At 38.3% G+C, this 19,584-nt stretch overlaps 2 protein-coding genes across 3 annotated transcripts in view; one reads left to right on the forward strand and one right to left on the reverse strand.

Annotated features, from left to right (window-relative positions):
* The window catches only part of asic1c (acid-sensing (proton-gated) ion channel 1c), an 89,564-nt gene extending 78,007 nt beyond the window's left edge, over window positions 1–11,557 (reverse strand). Inside the window, exon 1 of one of the 2 annotated variants that reach the window (XM_056390557.1) lies at window positions 9,780–11,557. In XM_056390557.1, coding sequence (XP_056246532.1) covers window positions 9,780–10,334 — 555 coding nt within the window. In that variant the 5' untranslated portion in view covers window positions 10,335–11,557. The remainder of the gene's footprint in view (window positions 1–9,779) is intronic. The other variant, XM_056390556.1, reaches the window with a different exon arrangement.
* A 6,111-nt stretch (window positions 11,558–17,668) lies between these two features.
* On the forward strand, window positions 17,669–18,419 carry zgc:92591 (uncharacterized protein LOC436997 homolog). The gene is made up of 2 exons (XM_056390559.1): window positions 17,669–17,998; window positions 18,082–18,419. Exons 1-2 carry the CDS (start codon window positions 17,885–17,887, stop codon window positions 18,316–18,318), a joined length of 351 nt encoding a protein of 116 aa, XP_056246534.1. The 5' UTR covers window positions 17,669–17,884; the 3' UTR covers window positions 18,319–18,419.
* The last annotated feature ends 1,165 nt before the right edge of the window (window positions 18,420–19,584 follow it).

Consider the following 19,584-nt stretch of genomic DNA (forward strand, 5'->3'; position numbering starts at 1 on the left):
TGCACCACTGTATGGCTTCTAATGTCAAACTGTGATCAGGGGATGTTACCTTCCTCACATGGAGCTTTGATACTGGAGAAAAAAATGTTACTTTAATTTTTTAATGCAATTTTGAATTATCTTTTAATGTTTGAAAGACCCTCATTATGCTCACTTTAACATGTTACTGGACCCTGATTATTTTCATCATGGAAAGTAGGGCTGGGGATATGGTTGAAATCATTTTGCAATATTCATAACAAAAAAACAAAACAAAACAAAAACAAACAAACAAAAAAAAAAAATAATATATATATATATATATATAATATATATATATATATATATATATATATATATATAAAAATCTGTTTATATCATGATATGGCAAAATCAAGGAACTGTTTTCCCCCGTAACATTTAGGCACTCTTCACACATCTAGATACGAAGTATTTACTTGGCCTCTCATGACTCCTTAGTTCTGGGAATGTGTCGTACTTGAGCTCGTAATCTACTCTGCCTGTTTTCTAATGTATCCTCTTCCACCAGAAACACCACCAATGTCAGCGATTTGTTGCACATGCCGCTCAACATCCTGGTAACTTGTTAAAGACACATTGTAGAGAATTGAGACTCCAGAGACCGTGAAGATCAGCTTTTCCTTCATCTTGTTTTACATTCCTTTCCCCTCTTTCCTCTACTCTTTATAAAAGTATATTCATAAAGCCCTGGGATAAGGGCACATTTTTCACTCATAGTTGAAACATTGTCCACTCCCACAGACATGTCTTCCCATCAGTTCAGCTGAATTTGTGGCAAATCACGTATCTGCGCTGACCTTGTATGCAATCATGTCGCCATTAGAATTCTCTCTTTTTTTCTGTCTGAACACAGTTAGGCAGAACAAAAAAAAAAAACATGTATTATTGAAAGCCTTTGCCCTGCCAGGGTCAAGACAGAAATGGCCTGATTTTAATTATTATATAGCAAGTAACAACAAATCAAATAAATTCTCATCAAAGGGCGTTAAAACCTGTACAGCACGCAACACCCTCTATCCTTAGACTCGTATTTCAGATAGGGAACCTGTGCTATGTTTATTGTGCTGTTTCCAGTGTTTTAATGGGGATACATTTTTGACAGAATCTGACAGAATGATCAAAGAATACCCAATAATACACAAACAGTGAGATTTTCATCAGCCAAAAATCAATGAAAAATGTATTGACTGGCTGAAATACAAACTGACGCTGAGCATTCCCACTACTGCCCTTTATTATCTGTATATATCATACTAGTTCTCTCCTGCACCACACTGCACTGCATGAGCTTCACTTTTTATGATTGTTTGGAGTATCTTAGTAAATATCTTCACATATCGATGGTGAGACTGCTGCTATTGCAGTAATTACCACTGCTGTGATAATTAGCACAATATCAAATTTGTCTATACCACCCGCCTCGGTTTCTGACCAAGGTCTGAAGCAAGCCAGGAAGAGTAAAACCTGTCACACCAACAACAGAATACAAAGGAATGTAGAGACCATGGCTGTAATTATTTGAATTATTTTGCACTGAGGATCCAAGAACAATAAGCATCATTTTCTTTTGATAATATCTATATAATCAAAAACTGTCTTTTCACAATTATCAGATAAAAATGCAAAAGACTGTCATGTAGTAATCATAACCAGACATATGATGCTTCCTGTCAGGGATTGCTTTTTGTGCAAACTAACATCACAATAAACTAACTTTTGATTACTACAGGGCAGCAACAGTCCCTATAGGAATTTTTCATAGGTATTACAGGAGACCTGCTGTTGCAGCAGCAGTAATAACTAATGTTGTTATCTGCTGATGTCAAATGTGAGTGGCGACATAAGGCAACCTCAGACAGAGATTAGGCTCATTCGAGACACCCGACTGGAATGCAGACAGGCGTCGCCAGCTTAGGTTGAGGGAAATTACAAAAACTGCAGTCAAGTTGGACAGTTTCAGCCTTCCTGAGATGCCTGTCAAATATTTGTCATATTCCAAAACAGTTACTGGAGACATTGGGTAGGTTATAAGACAAAAAGTGTTATGTTCATATGAATTAAACTATCAAGCAGCTTGTCAGTCACTAGTAACTATTGTTTACTGTGGATTTGTTGTTGTTGCGTCCTCATCCATTAAAATATTTGGATGTGATTGGGCCGCATGATACACCAAACTTGCCATTTCTAACAAGCTTGTTAAGTCAAAATCACAAGAGAGTTATTCAGTGATTATGACAAAACAAAGCATAAAAATAATTACACCCATGCTCTATAATTTCTTCTGCACTCTGTTGTTTTAACATTGATGAGTTAATTTCTAAGTGAGCCTCAGGCTGCGATCACAGAAGTCCCAGGATTAACTCACCTGTAGTCTGTGCTATGGTGGTGTCTTGGTACATGGGTATACTGTCTGCTTCATTTTTGTAGTTATGCATGTGCACAGTTAACCTGGTAGTAGTGTTAAACCCATTCTTATACATTTTATACCCTGCCATGAAGCTTGATGGTTAGGGGTAGAGAAGGGACTTTAGTCCTTGAGTTCATCCTGAAGACAGTGCTTCCGCCCAGGATGCTATACTGCCTAAAGGGAGACACATGCCTTAATGGCTAAAATCAGTTAATGCCATATTTTACAACCACATATTGTATTGTACCACAAAATTGTAAACATGATTGACTACAGCCTTGCTTTATGAGATCGATAATGATTTGTATCTCAGGCTTTTTTTTCTTTTTCTTTTTAGGGAGGTAAACAGTAAATCCCCCCTGTCCAGAGGTGGGTAGACATGCCATATACCTGTGTATACACCGCCTCTGTGGATTTCGGGAGGTGCTTCACTCGAACTACATTAACTGAATGTTGCTGAACTCAGAGATAAATGTATCTCAAATGTAATGATGTTTTGTTTTTTTTCCACTTACAGCTTGTCTCTTTCTACAGCATCATACATTTATTTTTAGATACGGTTTGATACTTGGGATGGTAGAGAAGATTAGGCTCAAACTTCTTTCAATAACCATGCACACGGATATGAATATTCCCTCTCTCTGCACGTTTATCATTCTCTGTCCTAAGTAATGAAGACCCCAATGTTACAGGTAAGCTTGTAAACAGTAGAATGAGACTGGTGATCAATAATAAGTGACTTAAAGGACTTAAAATTTTAAAGGCAGAGGACTGTTTAGGGATTTCAGCTCTAAAACATGTCCTAGAGGTGACATAGGGTCCACTATTTGTAACAAGGATAGATACAGTTCCTGCTCAGACCACAACTCCCAGAGTAGCTGCATTGTCTGCACCAGCTATATTTTCACCAGTGAGGTTGAGCATACACACCATTGCTTATAACTGCTGCTAAATTAAACTGTATCACCATTCACTATTAATTTTGATAGGTTTAATGTGTATGTATAAGCTGACAGTATCACTTACAGGACTTCTTGGACAAAATATGACTATTTGTCCGAAGATATTTCTGTAATGACCATGTTTTACCAAGGATGTTTAATTAGTGCTGACATGTCCCGTAAAACAGATAACTCTTAAAAATAAATTAAAATCTAAAATTCTATCTGCTCTTAACTATGATGATATTATATATATTCATGATTCTCCCACCACAATGAAACCCCTTGACTAACAGTGTATCACACCGCACTATGCTTCATCACAGGTTACACTTTTCTCACTCACCATTGCATCCTATATGAAAAGGTGGAATGGTACTTGTTAACAAACAGAAGGACGCAGCATTGTATATTGTTCATTTATAAGGCTCTGCTGCAAAAACTGCCTAGTTACCTCTGCTCTCTGCTTACATTTAAATACAGTACTTACAATGTCAGGTCACACAACATTTTAACATTAGCTGTACCTCTTGTTCACAATTAACTCAGAAAAAATGGTTTCAGATACTATGCTGCATACAAATGGAATGAGCTCCAAAAGATATAAAGTTTTTTTAAAAGGTTGCACTTAACAATCACAGTTGTACATGCATTTCTTTAATGTGAAAATGTATAATGCATAATGCATAGCTGTATTTATTTTAATGTCCATGAATTTATATCTATTTATGTCTAAACTGCATGTTTACTTTTGTACACAAAGAAAAAAGAAGAAGAGATCCCAATCTCAATGAGACTACCTGTTTTAATAAAGGATTTATTAATAAACAAGAACCTGTTGGCAATATGTGATGTTTCCATCTACATTATAAAATTAACTGCACCTTAGCTGTATTCGTATATACATTTACAAGATATCTGACTTTCCAGATATGCCCATGCTCTCCGATTCTATCCACCTCCCTCTGCTCCAAAGTTTATACAGAGTACATCTGCCACACTCTTCTCACAACTCATCACCTCTTGAAAAACTCATGAAACCTTATTCAGTGAAGCATCTTGTTGTCTTCTTCCCTGACAGTTCCTAGTGTCACTTCCCTTCACCGTGTTCACATATCAATTGCTGTTTCCGAGCAGCTGGTAGTACAGTGTGGATATATTAATTAATTTTTTTTCCTAAAACTGATCGGTTTAATGATGCAGAAGGACTTGATTGTGAGTATAGCTTTGTTCCACAAAGTCAGCCCACATATCCACTTAACAAAATCAAATGACTACAGTAGGTTCACACAGTGGCTGCTGGAGCAGTATGTGTTTTTACTGCTGAAAATTCTATTTCATGGTAAGTAGCTTTGTGAAGCTCTCACTGTGTATCCCTATAAGTTTACACAAGGCTCCATGTTTCAGTGTCAGCTGCCAAGTTCCTGACTGCAGACATACCTCTGTGTGTCTGCCTAAGTGTATGTACACATGACAAGAAAATATGTAAACAAAAGTTTGAGCATGTGCATCAATAAGGCCATGAGTGATGTTGGATTTTGGCAGCCAATACTAATAAAAGTCCTGATAACAACACATACTATAGAGTCTATAGTATGTATTGTTATCAGGACTTTTCTGATACAGTATAGACCTTTCGGAAAATGGTTCACTGACTAATGACTATATGTAATGATAAACTGTTCAGCTATATGGAGCATTTATTTAGCCAAAATAAATGAATGGATAATAGCCACTAGTGCTTAGTGGACCAGTGAACATATGAGCATTTAACCAGATAGCCTAAGAGCTAGTAACAAAACCACTAGCAAATGCTAATATTGCTGTGTCTGGATGCAAAGTACTCAAGGATTAAATAATATGTGTAGGGAAACGCAATGTGGCATAGTCTTAAGGTTATGTTAAAACACCAGTGTGAAGAAAAAGGAAAATCAAGATTAAAAATTATAAATATATGTAAAAATGTACTTGTATAAATCTTAAGGCCAACTGTATAATAATATTGTGTATATGCTTGAGTCCAAATATGCAAATGTTCAGTTATTTACATCTCTGTTTGACAAGTTAATATGTCCTCCAGGTCTGCTGGCTGATATTTATGAACTGATACAAGGATCTCTTCATTTGGTTATCAAATAGTTTGGAACAAAGATATATTTCTTATGGTTAATCATTACAGTTATTATTAGCAGAATCTGCATCACAATCTGCTGATATTGTGACATTTTACTCTGCCAACTAAGCTTCCGCAGAGTGTTGTATACAAAAGAACCTGCTTGACAAACAATGAAATTATGGCTGTTGTAAAATTACTTCAAGCATGTTTTACTGCACTATGTACTCTATTTGTGCAAAGCAGCCAACATATACACCACTGCTGACATACAGTATCTGTGATAAGCCAACAATATCAGGGCCTTGGAAATATATTGTCTATCTCTAGCATCAATTGCTTTAGAGGGGAAATGAGCCTCCAAATGTTGAGGACCTCAGCCAAATCTCTTAAATCTCCAACATGTAGATCCACAAGTCACATTGGGTCAGTCAGCCTCGTCTTAAATGTAGCCATGTTTCATCCCCTTGGCACCTGCTGTCATCTGGATGATAAGATGAAAGACAACTCACATCTTAAAGACTGAGCTTCAGCAAAATGTGATGATGAATACTGATTTTACACACTACGTAAGAAATGGACAGAAATGTAGCCCAGAGAGACTTGTCATGACCTGTCAAGACTTCAGAATGGAGCACTACATCCGATCCATAAGATTATGATAATCAACCTCTTGTTCACTAGCTGCAGTCTAACATTGACTGAGGTTCCATTTACATACAGCATTAGTCATAGACTACTCATGTGGCCTGTCAGAGTCACAGCAAGTCAATAAATACATATTGATAAAGGTCATTTTGTGGACAGGAACACAGCCATTTAAGATCATATACAACCTTAAAAATATAAACTGGTGTAATCTCCACCAATTCAAATTGGACTTTAAGGTGCATTATTGTTGATATAGTGAGAAAGCGTTGAAATTAATATCTGGTTAATCCTACTGTGATCTTTCAATAGAAAAGTCCTTAGTGGAGGTTTTTTGGCATTACTAGTGAGCAGCAGAAGATTTGAGCTGTGGTTCATTTCAGACTCGAAGGTAGATTTCTGCACCTCACCAAAGAGACTATGTTAAATCTGTTCCATCACTCTGAAAAGTAAGCCCACTGTGGAGGGATTTTAGGCATAAGAATCAGGGGGCTTACAGAATAAACTCATAAAAGACCAGGATATCCTAAAAAAAAATAAAATAAATAACAACTGCCCTGACTAGTGCTACTGACAACTGAGAACTGACAGAATGCTAGAGAACTATAACTTCTTTCATGGCATTCATGTTTTGACATGCTCAAGTGGCTATTTTGAATATCAACTGACGGTACAAAATGTTCTCAAAATTGGCCTTGCATGGGACACAAAAAAAATCAAATTTTTTTCATGACACTGGGAACATGCACCCCATAAAATCATTACGAGGGATTAAAGTGGTTAATGGCATTGGAAATACAAATTAGCATTCACCCCTTGCCCACCCATCCATTACAATGCAAAACATTTTTAATGCTTTGTTTCCCAACTGCATCATAACCCAGACTTAATGGAATTCTTCCTTCATTTATTCAAGGTCAAAGCTCATCACTCCCACAGTCCTTTGCATTGTAAATCTTCCTCTCAACACGTCTGTGGGGGAAACTGAATAATTGAAAATTTCCTGTAGTCGTCGTCTAAATATCAGCGTACTGACAGTGAATAGTGATTCTGTGTTTGGAAAGGAAAACAACAAGAACATGTATTTGTAGACAAAGTCAACCAAAAACAACCTAGTATATTAGGTACATGTCTTGGTTTTGTGTTTTCTGGTGAAGATTTCAAAAGAACAGTAGCTGAAGGCAGGTTATGAACTCAGTTACTCCATTAGTGAACAAGCCATAGTGCTTGCAGTTAGTTGTGTGAGATTATTATCAGATACAGCACCAAACACTCAGCTAGATGGGTATGGTATACTGGCACTCATCCAAGTCCTGACAAACACATTTCTGCCCACTGAGAGCATAACGCAGTCTGGTGTGGTCACTGCTTTAACCACTCCATCCAATCAATACACCACAATGATGGATGGGTATCAACAAGACTGTTCAAGTGTGACGCCAGCAATTCTTGGCCAGGTGAAAGTTCACAGTGTGCTGGACAACTAAATTTGCCCAACAAAAACAAGACAACGTGCAAGCTAACCACATTCACTAAATCTTTCTACTAGTTCATTTGACGCTGCAAGCATTTTCAATCAAGCAGTACAACGGAAGTTTGCTTGAATGATTTGTTTCCCTAGACACTCTTGAGTGCTGCCAGGAAAAAAAATGTATGTAAATGGAGATTCCTAATTTATAATATTTGTGAAAGAGATTGAAAAGAAATAAGACTTAAAAGCAACATTAAATTAGTGCTTTATCTACAGCAGAAAAGGACTTTGATCGACTCTGAAGATTGCAGAGTAAGTCACTTAAAAAGTGGCCATCTGTTGGGGTTTCTTTCAGGGTTGATTAAAGATACAATGTAGATAAGAAATCGTATTTTTGAGAGTGGATAGACACAATTGAGAGATAAGTAAGTTAGGTGTTACTCCATCAAACCTGCATCTTAAGAAATGGTATACAGGACACAGACACAGTGAGAATAATGAACCGTTATAAAAGGATGCATCTTTATGGTTTTTTGTTTGTTTTGGAGGTTTTTTTGGCCAACGCACTGTATTCTTGTTTAAATAGAATAATTGACAACCCAGACAGAGATAAGGAGAGCTTTGCCTATGGCTTTTTGGGTCTGTTATTCTCTCAAATAAAATGGGCTAATGGTAATGAAACAGCTCAAACTCGAAAATGTTTCCTGCATTGAATAAAAGCAAAAGTGGAGAACACAGGAATGAAAGGAAAAGAAACCTTTGCGGCATAATCATGATACACTAGTGAAAAAACTGCAAAGCAGAAATATAATCCCACTATTTTACTTACTATTTTTTATTATGTTGATTTAATTGTAGTTCTACTTTAACTCTTTAAAGTAAGGCTCAGGACTCACATCATTTTACTCTTTTAGGATCTGTTGCTGAGCAGTAAAAATCCAAAAAACTCACTATAAGACCAACCTTTACATTAACGGCTACCCACACTCCGTTTTTAACTGCCAATTTTTAAGAATAAACAGCCCCATCTCACAGTGTAGATTATAGTGCAGATACAGTAATTGGGTGTGTTAAGATCTTTATGAGGGTATAATGGACCCACACTTGGACCCACAACAAATCTATTCCTTCCATTGCTTCTAATCAACACATGAAACAACCAAGAGGACAAGTTCATGTTACTGTGTCTATTTAACCATGTTCAATGTCTTTAAATGAATGAGGATTTACTGTTAATGCACCCAAAAGGAAACCATTTGCAGTTTAGTGGGCTTCATTCATACTGTGTAGTGAATGAAGAGTTGCGTTTGATTGGTTGGATAGGCAAATGGAGTGTAGAATGAATCAAAGCACAGAGTATGTGTGCTTGGTGATAACTCAGTACCATAGCACCTTTCTCTGAATGATTTCCTAAATTATAATATAACAGACGTAATTGGTTTTGTTTAAACATTTGAAATGCACAACAAACATTACATTGTCTCCAGGGACTACTGAGAAATATTTTTTCTGAAAGCAGCACTGATGACTATTTAAAAGATTAGCATAAACAAGAGAGGAGAGTAATGACAAGAGAGAGGACAGTGACCCCAACCTCACAAAAAAGCAAAAAGCAGTTAGGAACCTCGATTTGAACTATGTTATAACAGCATCTGACACATTTGCCAAAACAAATGCCTGTGTGCATGCTTTAACAATCTATTTGACCTGAGCTTATGGGGAAGTGTTTCCTCAAGATACAGAGATACACACATGCCAAAAATAATTCCCTTCGTCTTAGAACCCAAGCTGAGATCACTGAGCAGGTCAGTAACGGCATAAAAGGTAAATCTTTGCAGGATTTAATTTCAGGACATTACCCTTAACACAGGTTTTATGCACTAATTGCTCTTAGCAAAGCATTCAACTACAGTACACATGCAACACCACCAACAGCAGCTTTTTGCAACTACTGACAACACTTCAGAAACAACCACAGCATTAACACCAGTCTATTATAGTAGCAAATGCACAAACGCCACACATTTGTTTCAAATATATTGCTCAAGCAACATTAAAACTCAGTCTCAGCTTATTTGAACATAAAAGACAGGTGCAGGCTGTCAGATCTGGCAGGAAACAGAACAGCAGACATACTGTGCAGAATTGCAGCAAGTTAAGATAAGAATGAATTCTTACTGTGGTGAAGTTCACTGGATAGCAATCCTCTCCTCGAAAGGTGCACTGCAGTAGCATATCACTGATGTCATGTCCTGTACGGTTATAGAAATCAGTCATGTTGAACAGCTTGGGCTTGAAGTTCTGGAAGTTTGCTTTATCCTTAAGGGCGGCCAGAACCTCGGGCTCAGCCAAGTGTGGGTTGGCTATTTGGTAGTTATTATTGAGGAGGGCCAGGAGCTCTCCTACATGATAGAGGTCATTTCTGGTGATTTTGGAGAAGCGGAACTCGTTGAGGTTACAGAAGGTAACTGCTGGGAAGGTGAGGTTTGTAGCCGCCACCTCGTCAAGCTTGGTGACATGAGGATACTCCAGGTAATATGACACTCGATCCATGCAGACAAGCATCAATAAGCCTAGTGAACCCAGAAATGAGAGAGTCCAAAGGAACCGACGGAATGTCATGTGCCCATAGGCAAATATGTGACTCATGCCATGTAAGGTGGATATGTTAGCAAAAGCTTGCAGGTTGGAGGGCCTGATGCTTTCAATGCTTTCCTCTGAGCTTCCTTTCATGGCTGTAGGATGATGCTCAATACTGTCTCCCAGATAACTTCAGGTTACAGACTTTGCTTAGCAACAGCAATAGCAGAATCCAACCGGCAGTGTTGGTTTGGCACACTGCTTCTTTATTCTCTCAAGTGGTAATGGTCTCAATAAATAGCTACCTTAAATGGTTGTCAGTCTTTGTAACAGTTTTCTTTTCATCACAATTCACTGTCCAGTGGATGTCAGCTGTTCCTGTAGTCCCAGGTCCCCCCTTTTCTTTCAGGCTGCTATTTTATTATCTCCAAAGCTGTCCCTCTCACTCCCTGCTCAGCTGTCCTTTGTAGCGGCACCAAACACAATGACAGCTCCAGGAACACCCACTTCTACCAAAACGCAATGCCTCCTGATTCCTGAGTGGTGTGAAAAGGGACAAGAATACAAGGAACAAGAAAAGAGAGAAGAACAGAGAAAACAGCAGACGTAAGGATAGAGGCGAGAGATGAGGGGGAGACTGCAATGAAAAGGGCTAGCGTTGGGAGAGAGGTGCTAAGCCTAAGCAGTCAATGGGACCCTTCCTCCTCCAATCGGAGAGAATGCCTCTACATCGCTGTGATAATGGGATGCAATGGTTTTGTGAATGGAGGTAATAAAGAGAGAAATGGCTCACTGGTCCCTCGCTGCCACCTTCCTTTTTCTCTCGTGTCTCTTTTGCTCTTCTCTTTTCTTCCAGAAATGAAAATGAGAGGGTCAGAGACCTCCGACCAACCCACCACTGTGCTTGACAACCGGCGTTCACGGCTTCCACGGGTCCCACTTCTTTATTTGCACAGATCCTCAGTTAATAGGGAAGACCACCTCTTGATGCTTTATGGCCACCCCCCACCAGTACAACCACTAAAGCCGCTTCGAGACCTCCAGCTTTAGTCCTGTTAACATACAGATTTATATTCTGCCGTGTGGAGCCTTTCACTCTCTTTTTCGCTTCCTCTCTCTCTCTCTCCCACCACTCCCCCATTTCTTGCTTTCGCTCTCTCTTTCACTCTCCCTCTCTTTCCCTCTTCCTCTTTAGTAGTCAGGATCCATCCCACTGCTGAATGGCTGCTTTGCTTGTGTGTCTGTGCTCACAGGGGTAGTCTCTCAATCTGGATACCACCTTCATTTTTATTATTCTCTAACCTGCTCCTAGAGTCTCTGTCATCAACATGTTTGTTCGCATACAAGAATGCCACAGGTTGCATGTTTATTGCACTGCCATACGTAATGGAGTTCCAGAAATGTCTACGTTTTAACCTTTTCATAACAATGCAAATAAGTAAAGAAAGCAAATATATTACCCAAACCACCTGGTTAGATGATTTCTTAATTATTATACATGACTAATAAATCATCTGATCTTAGATATTTATGCTTTGTCCTTTCTTGAGACTGCATAGGTAAAATATTTCCTTTCTATTTTTTTCTAATTTTCTTTCTTTTGCAGTATCAAGTGACGGACCAATCTCAAAACCATTTAACAGTCTGGCTATAGCAGTGCTAGGCTATCGTGTGTGACTACAAGAGCGGCTTGCCCAGTAATGGAGTTGGTGATTTTATTGGGGTTAAAAGTTCACCACACCATTCTGAGAAACCTTTTCATTTCTCCTAGGACCAAACAAGATTATCACTCATTGGCTACCCGGGGATGTCTTATTATCATAACAATAGGTGAACTGATATGACCATAGCCCTTGAGGATTAAATCAATATTCTGCCCTGGTAACCAAGCACAAACAGCATAGCAACCATTACCCACAACACTATAGAGGTATGCATTTGAAAACCATAACAACTATTTCATCCATGAACATCTGAGAAACAGTGTCAACCATGCAAAGTCATAGTCAAGATGCAATCTGAAAATTGCTCACTGGAGGAAATGGAAAATGATGCCTGAAGTGATAGAGTGTTGCCGTTTTGAATCCACCTATCACAGTCTTTTTACCTGACAGGGAATGCTACCAGCTGGAATAGGTCTACCAAACAATGTCTGAGGTATTGCAATTTTAAAACTACAAGACGGCAGCCTTCCCACCAAAAGTAGTCCAAGCAAAACAGGATTGAGTCACTCTAATGACTCATAACATCATGACACCTTAAATATATCTAGTATGACTGCTTGTCAAAATGTCTTTGAATCAATTAACATGTTTGAATTTACAAGTGTTTGATGCTTCATTCAAGGCTGGCTAATCACCTCCAATACTTTAAAATGTATAAAATTCAGCTGCACTCCTTTGTATTCATAGTCATGGCCGATAATGATTACTGTGCTAAAAAAAAAAAACACTTAACAGTGATGGATGATGCTGTGCCCATTTAACATATGAGACCTTCACTGGGTTTTAATGTGTCCTCAATCACAAACAGTGCCGGGTAAATCAGTGCTGTTGACAAACACTGACAAACTACAAATCCTTCACCAAGGAGTCATATTTAATGAAGTTACTGCCTACAATAGAAATCGAGTATGATTTGGGTACTTTACACATACTATTATACTTTGAGAATAAACTAGCCTACAACACATGTACCTTAATGATTAGTAGGAAGCACTATAGAAATCGCATACTGTAGTAGTAAAAACAAGGTAGCTGGCTTTTCTTGTTTGCTGCAAAACACACAGTAAGCAAGCCAAAAGCAGTAATCATGTCTCATCTCCTGGGAATGGACGAGTTTGTGGAGTGTGGTGGTTGTGCAAAGGCGTCACAACTAAGTATTTATGAGAAATACAGGAAACACTGAGGTGAAATCCTGTGACTACGGTGATGTTACACACGATTCCACAGTAACTGAATAATGACTGAAAAACCTCAGTAAAAAGTAGATAGTGATAAGTAGCCGAATTGTCTTCGGTAAAACAAAAATGCAAACAAACATTTGATGAATTTTGCATTTGACATTCAATTGCAATATACAATAATTGATTGAAAAATATCTTCACGCTTTACATTTGGGTACCACTGTCCAGTGTAAAGATTAGGAAACTTAAATTCCAAATTCATACTAGCAGGCATGCCTGTTGTTGCCGATTGCAGGATGAAAGCGGTGGACTTTTCTACAGTAATTGGCTTTTAAGTGGACGGTGGAATGCACAGCATAATGCAGAGAATATTAATAAGGAGGGCTAATATTTGAGGTGGTTCTGAGCACTGCACTCTCATTTTGGGGGCCTTTGAATTTGACTTTTGACTCTCAGCTAATGTTCTGGAAAATTCCAGACCAAAAGCACATCTGGCTTTTAGATTAGTAGCCTGTCTGTTTCTAACTGATTGACGCAATGTCACATGAATGAATGAATGTTAATTCAACATTCAAAAACAACCTCTTTTTGTTTTTGTTAAATAACCATTAATGATGATGCAATACAATTGTAAGGGTCCTAATGCAGCCTAGACAAGAGTGACAAGGTTCTGCTTGTTAAATTACAATTTACACTAAGGTTTCAAACATGTGCCTACCTGATACAGGACTAAATATAATGGTAGATCTTAATCATAATCTTGGAAACATGGAAATGGAAATGTCTGACATTTATTTAAAATTCTGTAATATATCGGGCTATGGAAATGTGTTGTCTATTAATCCCCAAAACTACTTTATAGGATACTGCACACTGAAATGTTTAGTTTAGATAATGTTTAGCTAATGCATACAATAACTGACCCCAGGTTCCCTTATAAATGAAGGTCAGAGAAAGTCTGTTCTATCGGCTGTCAATAAAGATGTGTCGCAAAAGCTTTGGCAAAATATTCTAAACAAAAGTTGTACCTGATTTGACAAGTCATCTTAATCAAGTGAAAACAGTACAGCAGTATTGTTGCCACTCTCACCATGTGTATCTTAATGATGCTGGATATTAAGTAATGTGCTATAATTGCTATAGTTCAGCAACATTTCCTATGACAAGCAAACCGCCCTGATATGATGTAGAGCTAAAAGGAGCAATTACAGTGAGTCATTCTTTGTGATGCCCAAGTTATGCAGATTTGGCAAGCACCTCACAGGACAGATTATCCTGTTAGGAACTGAACCCGGCACTAAAGCAGTCGACATTTAAAAGCACATACATCACAAAGTTAAGGGAGAGACAGCAGAGATGCAACGCTGCACTGAATAGAGCAGTGCCATGAAGGAGCAAGAACACAACCTGAAGTACAGATTAGACTTTAAGTGTGATCCTATAAAACTATCCCAGCATCTAAGCACTTTGTTTTTCTATATGCAACATTCAGCAGCTAGCATAAGCACATTTGCAACAGTAACTAACTTATAATTACTAACAAATAAGTCAATGACTGGAAATGTTTGATTATATTAATAAATAGAAATACAAAATAACTATTTTGTCCACTGTGGTAGTTAGTTCGTAGGTCGACAAATAATGTTCCTGACCCTTTTTCATCTGTGTCGTAATCACAGACCTTTCTATGAAGACAAACTAAATGCAGTTTTGTCCTTGTTTTGAACTGCTCATTCAATAAGGATCAAAATTAAGCAGCTCTTACATTTGCTTAAGTGTGTGCAAATTCATAGAAATTCAAAATGGAATATTTGTATACAAGACTGACACAACTTGTGCATTTGGCAACTACAGAATAATCACTGCAGGTATGAAGCTAACCTTTGTTCTATTAATCTACAAATCCTTCAGAAATAATACAACAAACACGCCTCACAGCCTTAAGCAGTATGTTGATATGAAATGCTGTGATAAACAGAACAGCCAACATTTTTTCTATTATGTGACTGTCAGGCAGACTTAACGAGGTAGCAGATGTGCACACGCACTCACCTTTTTTCCCCATCTTCTCTTCACAGATGAAACAGCCAAACAGAAGAAATCTGCCAGACAACAGAGAAAAAGATGGCCTTCACAATACAGTCAACCAATTGCTGCTATTCAATATGTGTGGCAGTTGCTGCAAATGACCTTGCATAAATGCTCAATATCGGCTGTGCGCTTATGGAGAAGAAAATTGAGAGGGGAACAAAAAGCCCAAGACCATGAACACACAAATGGCTGTGTTCTATGAGGAGATTTGGACCCAAATACTGACTCAGGTTTGTCACTGATCAACACAAATCTACCAATATCTTTAGTAAATCCAGGAGCATATGAGAGGGTTTGTGAAGTGTTACAGCAAAAGTTGTGTTGATGTGTTTCTTTTCTGTTGTGCACTGGAAAATGTTATATTGCCTAGACAAGAAAGTGCTTGTATTTTTACAGACAGAAATGCATCACCTTACACCTTGTTTCATAAAAGTGAAAATAATCACCTTTTAAAACAAATATCTACAGCTTTTCAATACAAGGTCCAGTGCCACTTAAACCCAAAAATGTTTTCATGATGAAGCTGTAATTGTAAAGCTGCCACTGCTTAGAGCTCTACGGTGTTTGCCTTAACACTGCTGGCAAACTGCTTCACTCTCTACAACCTAGACAGCCTACTTGATAGAGAGTGTTGCTGCAGTAACTTTCTCACATTCACTCAAAAAATTGAGTGGTACATCAGTAGCATGTTCAGAGCAAATACACCTGTGCCAAGCTTTGCTATGACAGACATGGATGAGTGAACTGAATGAACGAACAAATGATAAAGTGCTTTACCATTTGGGGAGAGAAAGTGTGTGTGTGTGTGTGTGGTGTGTGTGTGTGTGTGTGTGTGTGTGTGTGTGTGTGTGTGTGCGTGTGCGTGTGAGAGAGAGAGTGAGTGAGTGAGAGAGAGAGAAAGAGAGAGAGAGAGAGAGAGAGAGAAGAGAGAGAGAGAGAGAGAGAGAGAGAGAGAGAGAGAGAGAGGTATAATTTGTGTTCCTTCCAGCGCTTTGGATCTCGTCAATCAAAATGGTAAAACGAGCTAGGAACTACACACAACACACATACACCAGACAAAATGGATACATCAGCTGCACAATTGTTGGTTTAAATTTTCACTGTTAGTATCAGGAAATATCTCATTGATATACGTAAGAGATAATGTCCAACTGAAATCAGAAAAATGCAATAACATAGCAGGATGTAGGGAATCAACTTTAAAGGGTAAGATGTAAGATAAAACAGTATCTGCTGTCAAAGGCAGTAGAAGCTTGCATGTTTTATAATCAAAGTTGCTTCTAGTTGCTCTTTTAATATGCTACTATACTAAGAGACTACAACATTAACACTCTGAGGGCCAATTTAGATGTTAAACTTTTCAACCCAAATAAAACAAAGAGACTATCTAAAAAAAAAAGAAGAAGCTAATCCAGGGCTGAAGCAGAACCATTTTATCCCAATTATCAGCACCAACAATCTTAAATTTGACAGGATGTTGTAGAAGTAAAAGTTTCCAAGGTCAAACACAAGATGTAAGCACACCGCTACTAAACAAATAGCCCCATTACCACAGTCAGAAACCATAGTAACACCAGCTGTAACTGAAATACATTCTGTGGACCACATTAAGAGGGCAGATGAAGCCGCTAGGAGGCCTCAGAGTAAAACCTACTTTGTGCTCATCTCTACAACCAGCTACCACCTCTCGGATAGAAAAGCTGTTGTAAATTGTAAATATAGTCTGTGAATTTTTCATGTGCTGAGGATATGTTGAGAATATGCCCAAATCATATTTTGCCAAGGGAACAGTCATTAGCACAATGCTGAAACACCACTTGTCCTTGTCCCCAATTAATGCCAAATAGAGTGAGTTTAGTTTAGTCTGTACACCAAGTCAATACATTTTAAATTAAAATGATAGGGACTTAAGACAGTGCCGTTCTATATTCAAGATTCAAGACTTGACAGTAATAGTGCAAATTCCCAAACATATGTGCATTTTGTCATACTGTCATACACCTAATCAGACTAAATGAACCTGTGGCTTTTGGGGCTGGGGTTCTGGAGCAAGTGCCTGCTTTAATCCTGCCGCAAACACATAATACCATACATTTTTAATAAGCATAGCCTCAGTGTACATAAATCTATCTGAAAATAGTACAGACCCATGTCTTACCTAAACACTGGCTGTGACTACAAATGTAGCCCACAGGTGTTTTCTGGTAAATGGTATTTAAATATATCCCTTAAATTTAAGTCTATAAGATATTTTGTGACCTACAGGCTACATAGAAGATTACAGTGGATTATAGTGAAATCTACAGTAGGTATGCAACGCCACTTTTTAAGCCTTTAAAATTGGTACAAGTGTGCCACCTAGTGGGCACTATTGTTATTTGTAATGGCACACTTTCTTGAAGTGACTTCATTTTATCTCATTATTGTCGTACAAGATTGCAATTAATAAAATAAAATAAAATAAAAAAAACACTACCCACCTGAAGCTAACAGGGCTGGGAGGAGTTTTATTATTTTCCGTATTCATGACATATGTGCAGCTCCGGTCTGTCCGCTCCAAACACACACAGGTGTACCCAATAACTCACTAATTAACGCTGCTACATGAACAGCTGTTCATGAGCCAGAAAAGTGGAATAATCATTCCTAAGCTACTTGTTACAGCAGCTTCACGCACTAAATATCATTACTTTACACCGTTTCCAAAATGTCTAACGATGTAACCAAAAAGAAGGGGAAAAGTTCGAGTGAGAAGAAGGCGAAAAGAAAAGCCAAACGAAGAGAGACTTACGCCATGTACATCTATAAGGTTTTGAAACAGGTGGGTGGAGAAAAAAAACCCTTCTACTGCTTCAGTATTCCTAACCTGACATAAGCTAACAACCCCTTTCCACATCTTCAAAGGTTCATCCGGACACGGGGATTTCTAGCAGAGCCATGAGCATCATGAACTCCTTCGTGAATGACCTGTTTGAGAGGATTGCCACGGAGGCGTCCCGGTTGGCTCAGTACAATAAACGCTCCACCATCACCAGCAGGGAGGTGCAAACCGCAGTGAGGCTGCTGCTGCCCGGGGAGCTGGCGAAACACGCCGTGTCTGAAGGCACCAAGGCTGTCACCAAGTACACCAGCTCCAAGTGAAGACTTCCCACAAACTCCCAGTTTATAAGAAAAGGGGTTTAAAGCCTTTGCATCAGTTAATTTGTAAGCTGGTTGATTTCAATAAACGCACAAAAGCTGACTTCCCCCCCTCATTTTTAAATCCCCTTTCCTCTTTTCATTTAGAGAGGGCAGTAAAACGCCAGTATTAGCCACTAGATGGGGTAATTGCACATCTGTTATATTACATGCAGAAACCTATGGCAGAAACATTGATGTGAACGAAAGTCATTGTGCATACTGCACAAGATAATAGTTACCCTGTATGAATATCATCTGCAAACATAACACTAGAACTGCTACTTGGTCAAATCAACTGTACAATGCTAAAATAATCCACATGCAAAGGGTCAGGTATGACTCTTCATACTTGCATTTATTTATGCACTACTAAAATAAAAATAATATATAGTTGTAAGATGATGCTCTCTGACAGCCTGAATACTTTTTACAGCATTTTTGGAAAACCTATAAAAAGAAACTAATGGATGTTTCTTATAAAGTATCAAAGTCAGTCAATTCCCTCTCTCATCTATCTTCAAATTCTAACAAAGATTTACTTATTGTTTTAACTCAGTGGGTTTTAACATGTTACAACAGGCCCCACACTGTTAGAAAATGATCACAATAGTTGTAACTCAATAGTCACTACATACAGTTTTTTTATAGCCCGGTGGCTATTGATCACAAGTTAAAGCCATCCAAAATATACCAGAAATGAAAATATTACACGTCAGCAGCACATCTTTGTGTAGCATTCAAGTTGAATGTGAGGGGGCTCACTAACACCACTTCTGGCTGCAGAAAAATACTTTGGCGCTCTGTTTTGAATCTTCATCCCTGTCTCACACATGTACATCACCAATCCAAACGCCAAGGCTCCTACACACACTTCTTCATGAGACACAAATGAATGGGGTTGCAATGAGAGCAAACACCTCCCTGACAGGAATGGATCTAAGCAGGTGAGTGTGGTGTTGTCAGGGTAACAGTTGATAAAAAAAAAAAAACTGAGCTTGATCAAAGCTATAGCGTGTTACCTATCTTTAGCGTGTAGGCTATTCATCTGCAATGATTCACAAATCCAGTGGCGGAATGGGTACTGAAATAATTTACCTAAGTAAAAGTACAAGTGCACAGCTTTCTAATAAATACTCAATCACAGGTAAAAATCCTAGTACAAAAATATCATCAGAAAAGTGCACTTACAAAAGTTCAAATGCTGATTCTTGAGTAAAATGTTGCTGT

This window comes from Seriola aureovittata, chromosome 12, assembly GCF_021018895.1.
Source record: "Seriola aureovittata isolate HTS-2021-v1 ecotype China chromosome 12, ASM2101889v1, whole genome shotgun sequence".
In the NCBI taxonomy this organism is placed as follows: domain Eukaryota; kingdom Metazoa; phylum Chordata; class Actinopteri; order Carangiformes; family Carangidae; genus Seriola; species Seriola aureovittata.

What these genes read in the sequence shown, in the direction of transcription:
- zgc:92591 (XM_056390559.1), top strand. Translation starts at nt 17,885, where the DNA reads ATGTCTAACGATGTAACCAAAAAGAAGGGGAAAAGTTCGAGTGAGAAG. An exon ending in TCTATAAGGTTTTGAAACAG is followed by an intron (nt 17,999 to 18,081) that starts GTGGGTGGAGAA and finishes ACATCTTCAAAG; the next exon opens with GTTCATCCGGACACGGGGAT.